This window comes from Mastigoproctus giganteus, chromosome 5 (genome assembly GCF_048544385.1).
Source record: "Mastigoproctus giganteus isolate SK-2022 chromosome 5, ASM4854438v1, whole genome shotgun sequence".
In the NCBI taxonomy this organism is placed as follows: Eukaryota; Metazoa; Arthropoda; class Arachnida; order Uropygi; family Thelyphonidae; genus Mastigoproctus; species Mastigoproctus giganteus.
The window spans coordinates 203,237,376-203,252,687 of NC_143579.1; the positions used below are offsets into that span (position 1 = coordinate 203,237,376).

A 15,312-nucleotide genomic window follows, 5' to 3' on the forward strand; every position below is an offset into this window, starting at 1 on the left:
TCATAGATGGGAGTTCCATAATCAAGATGGAATCTGATTAATGCCCTGTATAATCGAAGTATGATCTGCACCCCATGTCAGGGCAGATAGTGCTCTTAGTATGTTTATCTTTTTTAGAGAGGCAGTACACACTTTTTTAACATGCTCTAAGAAATTTGGCTTGTCCATAACTAATTCTAGAAATCTTATGTTATTAGTGATTGGGATAGAGATATTTGACATTTGAAATTCAGGATCCAGATGAAACTTGCACTGTCTACAAAAATGGATTGCAATTGTTTTCTGCTGCAAAAGTCGATAGCCACAGATGCTGGCCCATTACTATATTTTATTTAGTGATATCTGCAGCTGTCGTTTAATAGATCTCATGTTTTGGGAATGACAGGAGATGGAAAGGTCAACTCCATAAAGGTAAGTCTCTACAGTATTTGGAAGTTGTTTAGTGATGGAATCTATTCTAAGAGCAAAAAGTGTGGCGCTCAGTGCTGATCCCTGTGAAACACCTTCTTCCTGAATGAAAACTGAAGAAAGGGAACGTTGGTATCGAACTTGAAACAATCTAGTATGTAGAAAATACTTCACAAATATAGGAAGGTTGCCCCGCAGACCAAGAGAGTAAAGACCTCAAATATACCATGCTGCTAGGTGGTATCGAAAGCCTTCTCTATATCTATTGAAACCATTACTAGATGTTCATGTTTAACAAAGGCATTACGAATGGCAAATTCAGCCTTAACAATAAGATACAAGCATGACCTGTTTTGACGAAAGCCATATTGACTATGGCTCATTAATTGTTCGGACTCAATGATCCAGACGAGTCTACTGTGGACAATTTTTTCTACGATTTTGCTGAGGCAGCTTGAGAGGGATACTGGTCTATAGCTATGGGGATTGGTTGGATCTTTTCCAGGCGTTAGGAACACCAAAACAGTAGAATGATGTCAAGAAGCTGGATAAACATTTTCTAGAAATATTCGGTTGTAAAAGACCAGGAGGAGGTGCAAAGCTTTGTCATCAAGATGTTGTAGCATGACATAATAGATCCCATCTAGTCCGGAAGCACCATTATAAGCTGTTCCAAGGGCATGCAAAAGTTTATTATATGCCAGAAGGAGAGCAGTTTGAAAGTATGCTACTGCAACAAGATCTAGACAAACTGGGCAGATGGGCTGAGAAGTGGCAATTGAAGTTTAATAATACTGACAAATGAAAGGTACTTCATGAGAGTAGCAGTAAGCCTCGATTAACGTACCAGTCGTGTGTTACCACACGTAGGGCAGTGGAGAAGGAAAAAGTCTTGGGGTAATTGTGCAATAAAATATCAAGTTCTCTGAGCAAAGCAGATAGGCTGCCAAGACAGCTCATGGAGTTTTGTCAATGATAAACAGGAATTTTAACAGCAGGGATAAGGAGGTAATTACCCTATTGTATAAGCAATGATTAGGCCACATCTTGAGTACTGTGTACAGATCTTCAGGCTTCACTTTAGGAAAGATGTGAATCTGTTGGAATTAGCAAAGAACAGCAATAAGATTGGTGATGAGAGAAAAATGGCACTTTTTCCAGTAAAGGCGTTAGTTTTGCAAATTGCAGTGTCTCAAGACTAGGTACCTGTGAGAAGATCTGATTGAGGTGTTTAGTGCCTTGAATTGACTGAGTAAGCTCAATGCTGATAGAATCCTTCCTCCTGCTGAGACTATACATGTGAATGATGCATAAATTCAAACTGAGCAAGGATGGTAGCAGGATAAAAAAAAATTCTGTTTATACTCCGGCATGACAATCAAGTCAGTAGAGTTTACAATAATGTTGTTATTTGGTTTTTAGGAGCATTAGCAACTAAGGCCATATTGCTCCGGGGTTATGCGGTGGTCATTCCCTGACCTTTCCGCATCATCCATATTTGGTGGCTCACGGGCTTGAACCCCGGTCTAATCAAGAAGCGTGTGCTACGCACTTCTGCTCCTGCCCACCTGGCTACGGAGGCGCCAGTTTAGGAAGGATGTAATCAATAACGATGGCATGGTAAACAGAATGTCAACAAGATTGGTGAGGGGAATAAAGGGGGTGCTTTTACCAAGAAAGGCTTCAGTTCTGCAAATTGCACCATCTGAATGCTGACAGGATTCTTCCACTTGCTCAGGCTATGCACATGAGGAGGCATAAATTCAAACCGAGGAAGGATGGTTGCAGAATACATGTGCAGAAGTTTGCCTTCAAGCCAATGGGTGGTTGCTTGCTGGAATAAACTTCTGTCTATTGTGGAAGTGGATAGTTTGGATAAATTCAAGGAAGAATTAAAATTGTTGGAGTGGATGAATAGGTGAAATGGGTTTTTATTTTTATTTAATTAAATTTTTTTTTGGATGATGCTGTATAAGCTTGCTTTCTTACATTGTTGTACTATTAATACTAACAGCAAAAAAAAAAAAAAAAAAAAGGAAAAAAAAGTTTGCTCACTTACTGGGGCATATGCCAGTGCTGACTGATGTGGACCAGGAGAATGCATTACCCCATGAGGTGCAGCATACTGCATAGCAAGTTGTGGAGCAGGAATTGCTGCTGGAGCTAATATTGGCTGACCTGTGGCGGCAGCAACGTGCATTGATGGTGGCAAATCATGACGTGCTTGCAGAGCCAGTGGCATAGCTAGAATAATAGGGAAAAAATTTAAGAGCCAGAGAAGTCAATTTAGTCCTAAAATGGGGGGGGGGGGAATCAGTAATAATATAACAAAATTGAACACTATTTCACTTTCCCTCTCCCCCTTTTTTCCCCTGCAAGTAGCAGTTAGTAGCAATTCTAATGCCCAGTATAATAGTGCTTAATTCTGTTACATCATTATTGATTACAGTATATTTTACATTCTAGTAAAATTCAATAAGTCACAAAACTATATTTCTCTTATTTTATTAAACTCTCATGATCAATTTAAACAATTTGTACACAGCAGCCTGGTAAAACAAATTCAGTTCAACTGAAGATATTTAAAGATATTTCTTTTTTACAGTACAGTAAAATTCACTTATAACAATGCGACCTGAAATGTTACTCTTCCATTGATATATATCATCACAGAAACATGGATTTGTCAAAATGTAATAAAGGCAAAGTGACTATTGAATTTAGTTTGTTAAAATGCAATAGTCATATTGTATCAGTATAGTCTGAGTGTGCTTTGTCTGTACAATGCATGCATGCTCACCAAATAATTTATGGAGAAAATTGAAACTTTATTATCAACTTAAATGGCATTCTTACAATATATAATTATTTAAGCAGCTACAAATCTTATGTAGCTTGAAAAACTGTATTACTTTTTTAAAATCATTTCCCAGGGATAATTTTATTGTGGCTAAGCAGGACATGAGTTTTCCAGAATTCCGGTCATGTTGTCGCTATGGAAGGGTATTTGAATTAGTGTATTATAAATAGAGGTTGAAAGGTATTCTTTTTAAATTGTCCTATATTTTTATTTAAAGTGTGAAAATACCTTTTCTGAAACTGGAAAGAAAAAAAATAAATAATAAATAACCGAAAGGGAAAAAAATGGTCAATCAAAGTAAAAATACATAAAACTTAAATATTCAGCAATTACAATCATTATGTAATTGCATTCTTTAAATATTTGACTTTTTGCATTCTTTAAATATTTGACTTCACATGTTCAACATTATTAAAAATAAGTGAGTTTCAATTCATGAAGTGTTTTAGACAGTTTAGAAAGTAATTCATATGCATTAATCAATATCGTTTACCCCTGGGCTACAAAATATTTTTAATGTTGACTTAGAACATACCTATCCAACATCTCCCTTATAAGCTTCAGTTGTGAAATAGAGATATTCCCAGATACGGCTGGGTACTTTGAAAAATACCAATCTCTCTCCTTTTTCTACTCTTGAACATGCTTTGTTGCATGTTTAAGAGTAGGAAAAGAAATGAATTCATGCATTTTTTTGCTCCTAATATAAAAACAAAATATTATGTTTAGCAAAAAGTTTTATATTCAGAAATTATATACTTTGCTAATGACTAACTAGGAGGCATTTTATATTTGTTTTACTAGGCCCAAAATCATCAAGTGTGAAATGAAAAAGAGATAAAATAAAAAAAAATAGAGCTTTTCTGTTAGTCTCTCCCATGTAATATTAAGTATTCTGTTAGTTCAATATATATTTATATATATGAATTTTCTGTACATTGAATTGACGGTTGTCCCATTCAGTTATTGTATGTTGAAAGTCACCCATCTTGTATTTATACGTAGCGTTATTGTTACTATTATAGGAAACACAAACGTATAAGTTAGTGAAATTGCATCATTTCTGTTCATAGCCAACTACTTTAGTAGTTATTAATTGGCATCATTAAATATATCTCATATTGTGAATACCTTCACAATGAGTTGCCATGATACGTATAAATACAAGCTGGTGACTTTCAACAGACAATAACTGAATGGGACAACAGTCAGTTTAATGTACAGAAAATTCATGATCTATTATTTTGTACTAAATATAGTATTATAGTATTCTAAAGGCTCTTTACAGGTTGATCCTCAACTTTAAGTTCACATCTTACTTATTTCAAGTCACCTTTTAACAGATATTTGTAAATTTAAATTAAAATCCAGCATCATTCAGAATAACCAATAGAATACTACCATAATACTTAAATATAATGCTAGCTTGGACATCATAACATCAATAGTTGCATTAATAAATCTGCTGATTTTATTCCTACTCACTGCCAGAATCTGCACATAATATCAAGATTCAGACCATCTGGACTCATAGCTTGTAATTACAACCTCTAGCCACCAATATGGATAAATCTGATCTTGAGCCAGATTCACACAAATATATTTGCTATCAGGCTAACTTCCAACCCTTTGTGATTCACATTTTGGTCACATTATACCCAACCAGGAACTAAGAACCATCATGTCTTATGGCTTCAAATATAGACCAAATATTATACACAAAATCAGCTTCACAAGTTTCAAAAAGCAGTTATATCAAGATTTGCTCAACTTCTGTTTTAAAACTTTCTTACCATCATAACATCCTCAATTGAAGCCTGAATTAGGGATAAATTCAGTGCTAGCCAATATACTACATAACTATAAAACATTAATGCCACATATGCACCCTTCTGCTGGATTTAAATATTTTTCCAAAATAAAACAACAATTGGCAGATCTACATAAACATTTTGTCATCACTCTGGTGGACAAAGCCTCCAGTAACTATGCCATTATCCGTAAAACTTGTTATTTCCAAACATTATATGCAGAACTTAATTCCAGTGCTACCTACAAATCTATCACCAATAACTGCAGTATAATCACAAAAAATTAATTGCCTTCAGCAAGAAATTAAAAATTAACATTAATAACCACAAATTTCCTTATATTTACTTCATTCCCTCCCAAGATTCACAAAAACCCCACTGGTTTCAGATTCATCACTTCTTGTAAGTACAGTTATGCTCATAAACCTGCAAAGCTTTAGAACAATTACTCAAACCTATTATAGACATCCTACCAGACAGCAGAATAATTAATAATAATATACCTGTTATAAATGCATTGAATGATGGAAATATCACACACACACATTCAAACATTTGACGTTAATAGTCTATTTACTAGCATAGATCTAACCAGTTTAAAATCTGTCTTGAATAAAATATACAGAATTACAATTCATAACATATTATAATTATTATTTGTTATTTGGTTTTTTTTCAGGAGCATTAGCAACTAAGGCCATATTGCTCCGGGAATATGCAGTGGTCATTCCCTGACCTTTCTGCATTCTCTGTATTTGGTGGTGACGGGCTCGAACCCCAGTCTAATCAAGAAGTGTGTGCTACACACTGCTGCTCCTTCCCACCTGGCTACGGAGGTGCCCATAACATATTATAAATTGTAATTCTGTATATTGGAATAATCTAATCAGCCTCTGTATTTCCAATAATTACATATTTGATGGCAGCACTATATACTTGCAAAAAGGTACTCCTACGGGCAGCCTTGCTAGCTGTGTCATAGCTAACCTATGACATATAACCAAACTATAACCTATACTGGACTGAAATCACCCTAACCTCAGATAAAAGTATTTACAGGTACATAGAACTTATTGCTAATCAACTACCCTACATTTCTACAGAACTTTGCTAGCATTTAAACTCCAGAACTTATTCTGGAAAGAACAAATAACAACGACTGTTCAGTTAATTACTTAGACCTGGACATTAACATCAACAGCCCACATACAGCACTCCAACATCTCAAAAAAAGTACATTCAAATATAACACTCTCTCTCTCTCTCTCTCTCTCTCTCTCTCTCTCTCTCTCTCTCTCTCTCTCTCTCTCTCAATGCTTTGTTTGTTTGTTATTTGGTTTTTAGGAGCATTAGCAACTAAAGCCATATTGCTCCGGGATATGCAGTGGTCATTCCCTGACCTTTCCGCATCCTCCATATTTCGTCTCTCTCAATGCACCAGGATTGCTACCAATACATAACAACAACAACAATCTCTTTAGATCATATCAAAATTCTCCATAATAAACTACTTGGTAATAATTTCTCTTCAGCTTTCCTTTACCATCATTTTAAGAAAGCACTAAATATCATAAAATATAAGAAGCTGATTGACAAGCATATTGATATTAGCAATATAATAACAGTTTGATATCTTTTTACATTCAAGCTTGTATATAATGTACAGTCAATATCCCCCTAGCCTCTTTGGTGTCTCACGGTCTAGAAAACTTGTGCCAGCCGATCAGCAAACCACGGGGGTATTATGTGTTTATCAATTTATTTTTTTTGACATTGTTTAGTCTTATATTTGTTATATTACAATACCATTACTGACTTAAATGCAATGGGGCATATGCAGTGGTGAGCTGTGAATATTTTAACAATGAGCTCGCAGTTTTTCAGACTTTCTACTGAGTATATAGGTCACAGAAGTGTCAACCACGGCTTCCACTAGAGTTGCTTCCCATGCTCACACTATTAGTAGTGTGATTAGAGTGCATGTTGCATTTTTCTTGACCGATATGATATCTCGAGGATTTAGGGAGGTGGACAGATGTGGCTTATTACCCTCTTAACCATGCGTATAAGTGAATGTTCCGAGGTCTATCTAAAAAAAAACTTAAAAACCTGGTCACCATGCCTTGCCTTATGATGATAACTGGATATGAAAGTGTCTGGAGTTCTAACTTTTTAGAATTTTTGAATAGTATAACGTCACAATCATGCTTCCTGAAGTTACTACTGCAGTAACTATGATTGCAACAATACAAATATTTGTCAACAATTTTTTTTTTCGTCTCGCATTTTCATTACATTCCATCGTTAGATTCTCCTAATAGCTGCATATGTTACTTCAACTACAAAATCGATACATCAATCGGTGCTGTTTTACAGAGATATTTAGATATGTTGCACTCTCAAGTACACATCTCTTACTTTAGTTATCATAAATCCATCTTATCATGTCTTCGAGAAATTATGAAAATCTGTGAATGATCAATAAAATATTTACAATAAAAAAGCTATTTTATTTCGTAATCGATATATACAAATCAAAATACCTAAAACAAAAGCGAAGGATGTTTTGCATAAACCATCTACCATGTGTACTTGGCACACATGCAACTTTTTTATTCATATTTTTTTTTAACTAGGGAAATATAATGGATACATTTTTTTCATGATAAAATTTTAATATTGCGAATAAAAAATAACATGAAATATTTCCCATATCGCAAATAACATAAAAACTATCACAAGGCATTCCACAATATAAAAACAAATATTACCTAAAAAAACAAACTTTCTAGAAAAAGTACACAAAAAAATCACAGATTACATGAAAAAAAAATTATTTCCCAAATATTCAAGAAAATTTTATTCTAAAAATTGCCAATTTACTTCTTTATTAATATTTGTTGTCAATCTTCTGCTTTGCTCAATAGCTGAGTGATGATTACAGAGGAATGATTTGATGTAATGATCCAGATCAAATTGAAGCAATGGTTTTCCATTTAAATGTATGGTCATCATAATCTGCAACATGTTTAATTGTCACAATATTATTCATTATGCTGAAAGCTCACTCAGCTTCAGCACTGCTAATCGCAATGGTTTCAAAGATATTTTCTGGCTATCTTAATTGAAAGGGGAATTTCATTCGATTTTAAAGATAAACAGTCTTCGACAAAATCTCTAAAATTATTAATTTTTATTTCATATTTGATCAGAAAACTTAAATTTCTTATTCTGTTTTTATCGTCTTGTAATCGAGACGAAAGTTCTTTCACATTCCACATTTTCAGGTAGCATATGTTTTAAATTTCTTTCAATGGTATCATTATTTTCTTTATTTAATTTAAAATCACCCTGTTGCATTAATAACTTATCCTTTAAGGATAACAATGTATTTAATAACTTGTCATGAGGTAACTTTACTGTTCTTACTTTCAATTTTGATTCCTTGAAATTCTTTCCACTTCAACATGATCTCAATTTTACCTTCATAATTTCCTTCAGAATTTTTTAAATTAGCAATAGCATTGATAGTTTGAATAATTAATTTATCTGCTTTTACCATTGTGATTCTGTAAAGATTCTGAAAGGTAAGAGAGCTCCTGCAGGATGTCTATCATTAATGCTAAATGGTTAAGAAATTCCAGATTTAAAAGTCGATTTATTAATCGGAAATATTTAACTTCTGATTCAAAATGTTTGCACAAAGCGAGATAATTCCTGCAGACCGCAATTGCCATCCGCAAGCTACATCGTGGCCCGAACACATGATCAATCTTTATAGTTTCCACATCAAGTTCTTTAGCAATCATCCTTAATTCACGGTGGTTTTTTGGAGATTGGTGATATGCATACAGTTTTATTTTTTTTTAATTATTGCCTGTATGCCATTAAAGTTTAGAACATTTTTCAATACAGTGAAAGCCTTGGTGAAGTTTCAAAATCAGCCAACATTTCATCTTTGTAAAGTTTACATAATATCTTAGTTGCCTCAATCCCCCCCCCATGTTGCTACTTTCACTAGTTCTTTGAATACTGTGAAAAATATTGGAATCACTCGGATATTCAGCTACAGTGACCATATAAACATAGATGGAGAAATTTACTGGAAGGCATGGATCACTCACTTCTCCAAAAAACATATGCTCGTTTGTCAGAGTAAAGGGGAATCACAACACAGGTTGACCAGAGGCTATAAACAATGTCGAGAATCTTCTTAATCCTCTGACTGGCTATGGAAAGCATACTGACTAGTGCAACTTCTCGATAGATATGTGACTGCATAGGTTTTACGGACACCACTAACATTCTGAAACGGTAATCCCTTTCACCCTTAATTTGCACTTTCTAATTACCTAAATTGCATAAAGGCCAGAGGTGAGAACAATGCATACACAGTTGTCTCTCCTAATCTGTTCGTTACATGGAAATTTTCTTTGTTCAACAGAAACTATTTTAAATGCAATTACCAAGGGGAATCAAAAAAATTTACTATAAAGAAGTTCATTAAACAGAGTTCCGACTGTAATTAAATCAAAAATGAAGCAATTTTAAAATATATAACCAATCAATTGCACCATTACAATGCTGGGAATGGGACCTGCTCGCCTCACAGTAATTTCGGCTCTGGATACTCAATAATTGCATTCAAGATTTCATTCGTAAAATAAATGATCATTTCAACAATGGGCTCTCAAATTTTCAAAAAAAAAAAAAAATAAAATAAATAAATAAATAACAATGGGCTCTCGCGAGCCCACTATAGCTCATCCATATAGTATTAGTAATGGCTGCATGGTGCAAGAAAGCCTATGGCTTATGCTGCACCAATCAAAAAATACCCCCCCCGAATAAAACAATGATAAAAAAAAATAAAAAATAAATAATAATAATAATTATAAAAGAAAAGGAAATTAAACCTAACATCCTATCCGCTTCCCTCACCTGAAGGTACTATCCAGATGACCTTTGAATTTCCCCAAACTGTCAGCCTCTACTACCCATGTAGGCAACTTATTCCAGTAATTTATAACTCGCTTGCTAAAATAAAACTTCCTGCAGTTAAATCTAAACATTTCCTCCCCCGTAACTTGAATTTATGTCTGCTAGTTCTAGCATCATTTATAATCTTGAAAATTTCGTTCTCATTCATTTTACTGATGCCTCTCAGAGCCTTAAACACCTCAATCAAATCTCCTCTAAGGTGTCTAGTTTCCAAACTCTCCAACCCACATATTCGAAGTCTTTCTTCATAAGGACACCCTTTTGCTGATCTCAGCAGGCGAGTTAGCCATATTTGCACCCTTTCAAGAAGCTCGATGTCTTTCTTTAGGTGCGGTCTCCATACTTGAACACAGTATTCCAAGTGTGGTCTAACAAAAACCTTATATAATGGGATTATCGCGTCCTTATCTCTACTTGTAAAAGTTCGATAGATCATCGATAGGACACCATGGGTCTTTCTTGCAACCTGTTTATAATGCTCAGAGAATTTCATGTCTGACCGTATCGTAACACCCAAGTCCCTTTCCTCCAGTACTGGGTTGAGTGAGTGAGAGAGAGAGAGAGAGAGAGAGAGAGAGAGAGAGAGAGAGAGAGAGAGAGAGAGAGAGAAAAGAAATACTGCAGGTGCAAAATTTATGCATTATGTTCCATTAATAATTGTCAGATACCATTTTCTTTCTGTTTCACACATTGTTTAGACTCTATGTCACTATCACTATGCATTGCTTAGCAAAATCATTCATTATGTAAGATATTCAATACCAGTTCATAGTAGAGTATTTAACAGCAACTGTATTATCTAATAATAAGCTTCCCTCATATACTTTAGCATTAGCATTAGCAGAGGCATATAATGCAAAAAAAAAAAAAAAAAAAAAGAAACAAGATTATACAGCATCAGGCAAAAAAAAAATAAATAAATAAATAAAATAATAATAAATAAATCCCATTTCACACATCCATTTGCTCTAAAAGTTTGTCCAGTTCCTCCTTGAATTTATTTAAGCTATCAACTTCCACAATGACAGATGGACGTTTTTTCCAGCAATCAACTACCCACTGGCTAAAGGAAAATTTACATTTATTCTACAACCGTCTTTCCTCAATTTGAATTTATGCCTCCTCACAGCTTTGTAATCTGAGCAAGAGAAAGAATTCCAACAGCATTAAGCCTGCTCAACCCATTCAAGGGCTTATACACCTCAATCAGATCACTATGCAGGTGCCTAGTCTCCAAACACTGCAATTTGTATAACTTAAGCCTTTCTTGATAAGAGGACCCCCCTTGCTCCCCTCACCAGTTGCTCTTCTCTATACTCATTCTAGCAACTCTACATCCTTTCTAAAATGAGGCTGCCACACCTGTACACAGTACTCAAGGCGTGGCCTTATCAGGGCATTATACAAAGGGATAATCACCTCCTTATCCCTACTAGCAAAAATTGCTGAATATCATAGGCAAGACCCCATGACCTGCTCTGGCAGCCTGTCTGCACTGCTCAGAAAACTTCAAATCTTATTGCACAATTACCCCCAGGTCTTTTTCATTCTCTACCACTCTGAGTGTAGAGAAACCCCAGAGAAACATATTAACTATGTTGGTATGTTTCTCTGGGGTTACTTCTACTCATATGCAGTGCTTTGCATTTATCAATGTTAAACTTCAGTTGCCACTTTTCAGCCAATCTACTTAACTTTTCTAGATCATGTTGCAGTAGCATACTGTCATTAACAACCTTGACAACCTTTGTATCATCTGCAAACTTGGATATTAAGCCTGATATACCTTCATCATCAATATCACTGATAAATGTACAAAACAACAATGGGCCCAACAGCGAACCCTGGGGGACTCCACTAATAACATTAGTCCACGAAGAGCAGTGTCCATTTACCACGCTCTGTCTTCTCCCACTCAATCATCCTTTTATCCACTAATAACTTGCCCTTAATGCCATACAGCTCCAATTTGTACAGTAATCCTCCATGTGCAACAGTATCAAAAGCTTTCCTGAAATCCAAGTATATGATATCAATATTATTTTTTGCATCTGGTTCCTCTGTGACCACATCATAATATCTAATCAAATTGGTCAGACAAGACTTCCCCTTAACAAACCCACACTGTGCTTGATTATTACTGCAGTCTTGACTAGATGATCTTACAATGCTTCTTTAACCAGTGACTCCTCATTATTTCCCCTGGAACAGAAGTTAAACTAACAGGTCTATAATTACTTGTGTCACCCTTTGATCTCCCTCTGTGAATCAGGGATACATCTGCACATTTCCAGTCCGTGGGGACCTCCCGGAGTTCAAGGATGCTCTCATAATTATGACGAAGGGTTTGCTTACTTCCTTTCATATAACTGGATAGATCCTATCCATCCCAGGTGCCTTTCTCATATTTAACTTCAATAAATTGTCCTCCACTTTGTGCTCAGTTATTACAAAATCATTAAGTTGCCTGTTAGCTTCTGTCCTCCACTTTCATACAGAATTCCTCATTTGTGAATGTAGATGCAAAATACTTGTTCAGTTTGTCAGCTATCTGAGCAGGATCAGCAACAGTTGAACCATCAATATCAAGTGTACCAACCTGATTCATCTCACTTCCTTCTAGTTTATATACATAAAGTCTTTGCTGTTTTACTCTGCCTCCTTTGCCAAAGATTTCTCACAATCTGCCTTTGCTTGCCTAACCTCCTTTGTGACTTGATTACAGACTAGCTTATATCTGCCATAGGTTTCGGTGTCACCTGATAATTTATAAGCATCCCATGCATTTTTCTTCTCTGCCACGAGTCTTATTAGTTCATCTGACATCCATTTAGGCCAAAACCCTGAAGAGTATTTCTTAGTTGGTATGAAAAGCCTAGTAACTCAATTCCTTGAATGCTTCCCATTTGGAATTTGCTTTTGATAACATCATCAGTTGGTCCCACTGTATAGAATTTAAAAACTGTCCAAGACCACTGTAGTCACCTTTATGAAAGCAAAAACCCTTCCTTTTACCCCTGATGGTAGTTACATCTTTAAGTAAATCCCACATCAATACACTATGATCACTGCCACCTGGATCTGCACATTCTTAATTCACAAATAATTATGCTGATAATCAGATCAAGAGTATTACTCTCTCTGTTTGCCTAATCATCCAATAAATCCACAAAATTCTTGCTAGTTTGCAAGTAACCAACCCACAAGCTCCAGTCAATATCTAGGAAGTTAAAAATTCCCCACTATAAGATATAATTAGGGATTATATGCATATAGCTTAGGCTCTATGCATGACTTTCAAAAAACCGGAATTTTTAAAAATCTAGAATGTGCAATGTCCACAAGGATGCTGGATTTATGAAGTTCGACTATATTTAAATATATATTTTTAGTTAACAGTACATTGAAATCACTGTTAGAATGAAAATAAAGTTTCAAATATACCCACAAAATAAGGAAATCTCAAATTTCTTGTGTATCACAGGAGGTGAGAAATAATGTCCTCTCATTAAGTAACAATAGAGGGAGTAAGTTACTTGTTTCTTTCATATAAATCTGTGCCCAAGGGGTTGGCAAGCTATGCACAATGCAGTAGGATTTTCAATTTTACCTCTTCCTTTCCCATATCTCCCAAGAGGAGATTTAGTAAAGAAAGTCAAACCATTTGTTTATTATATCTTCTAATTTAATTTTAATTTTGTGGAATTAGCCCATGATCTTACAATATTAACAGCTGTATTAATCATGGAATAAAGGATGAACTGTCATTTATGTTTTGCTATATTTCTTTGAAACAGGTTTTATTTTGATCTATTTGAAAACGTTATTCAGAAAGTACTCATATATTTGTATTTAGCAACATGTTCTTTTGCAAGATGAAGTCCTGGAAACATGCAAATATTGAATCTATTAGATTTTTGGATCAGTGCATAATTCATGCACATAGTTCATGTGCATGAATTGTTTTGCATAGTTTGTGATCTGAGGATGGCACCTCATACCATTACTCATTGTGCCAACATTTAACAATTTTTTTTTTTTTTTTTTTTTTATGAAACCCCAAACACGAAAGGTATCAAAACCTATAGTACTTAGTACCGTGCATGGGTTGAAGGAGAAGTATGGGGGGAGATGCCAGAAACTTTGCTCTAGAGACTAAACATGGGTTTCACCACTTCAAGCCTCCAATAAGCAAAGTGGTGGTATTTCACCGGTTGATGAAAGTCATCTACCACCTAGCCTGCAAAGTCAAGTGGGCAAGCTCTAGTGCTGTTCCCAACTTTCTACAGACCAATTTGCACTATAATGAAATGTAACTTGCTATCAATCATCTGTTTGATCCATGCATTTTGATTTTTAATATTTGTCATAGCTAAAATAATAGCTTCTGATATTCAAATTAGTGGTGAGCAAAAATTCCAAAGCATAATACAGAAAATTTTAAAACTGAGTCATATAGCTAGTATATTAAAATAAACTTTTTAGAATTTTTTTTTAAAATTTCAAGAGAGAGAGAGAATGTGTATCTAAAATAAATACAGGGCTGTTAAAATTAATGTATCCCTAAGTAGAGGGCTCTGGAGCGAGTTCTAAGGCTCGTACTGAAGAGAAAGTTGGACAACAGGTACAATAAAGAATGTGCTCACCATTTATTAGAAAATACAAATCACTTAAACAGCACTTCAATTGTTCAATGTGTCATCCATTTTCGTCAACAACAGTTTCCATTTTTCCATTCAAAGAACAGCATTTTCTACAGCAGAACGTAACATGTCTACTGGAATAGCCAGCACATGACATCTAATGCAGTCCTTCAGATCTGCCAGAGTTTGACATACTTCCCGATACACCTGGTTCTTCAAAAAACCCCACAACCAGAGAAGTAACATGGGGTGAGGTCCAGTGATTGAGGTGGCTAAGATGTCTGGAAACAATGGCCGATGACCCGTTCATCTGTAAAGTTGTGTTGCCTTAGCAATCTTTGGACACAATGGTGGATGTAGGGTGGCGCACCATCTTGCATGAATATGGTATCCTGAAAGCACCCACATTGTTGCAGCTCTTGTATTGCGAAATTTGCCAACATTTCATAATATCGTTGTCCAGTGACGGAACAGGTGCGGGGTCCGGTCGGTGTTACCTGTTCAAGAAAATATGACCTAATCATGAATATGGCCGTAAATCCACACCACATTGTCACTTTTGGAGAATGCAATGGGCCCACTTGGATAA

At 35.2% G+C, this 15,312-nt stretch overlaps 1 protein-coding gene across 8 annotated transcripts in view; it reads right to left on the bottom strand.

The window, feature by feature from the left end:
• LOC150086018 (uncharacterized) overlaps positions 1–15,312 on the bottom strand; it is a 576,308-nt gene that overhangs the window by 75,657 nt on the left and 485,339 nt on the right. For all 8 annotated transcript variants that reach the window (XR_016546983.1, XR_016546988.1, XR_016546987.1 and 5 more), the window contains one exon: positions 2,468–2,652. Coding sequence is in view for 1 of the 8 variants with exons in the window: in XM_090374334.1 (XP_090230460.1) it covers positions 2,468–2,652 (185 nt within the window). In the remaining 7 variants the exon portion in view is untranslated. The remainder of the gene's footprint in view (positions 1–2,467; positions 2,653–15,312) is intronic.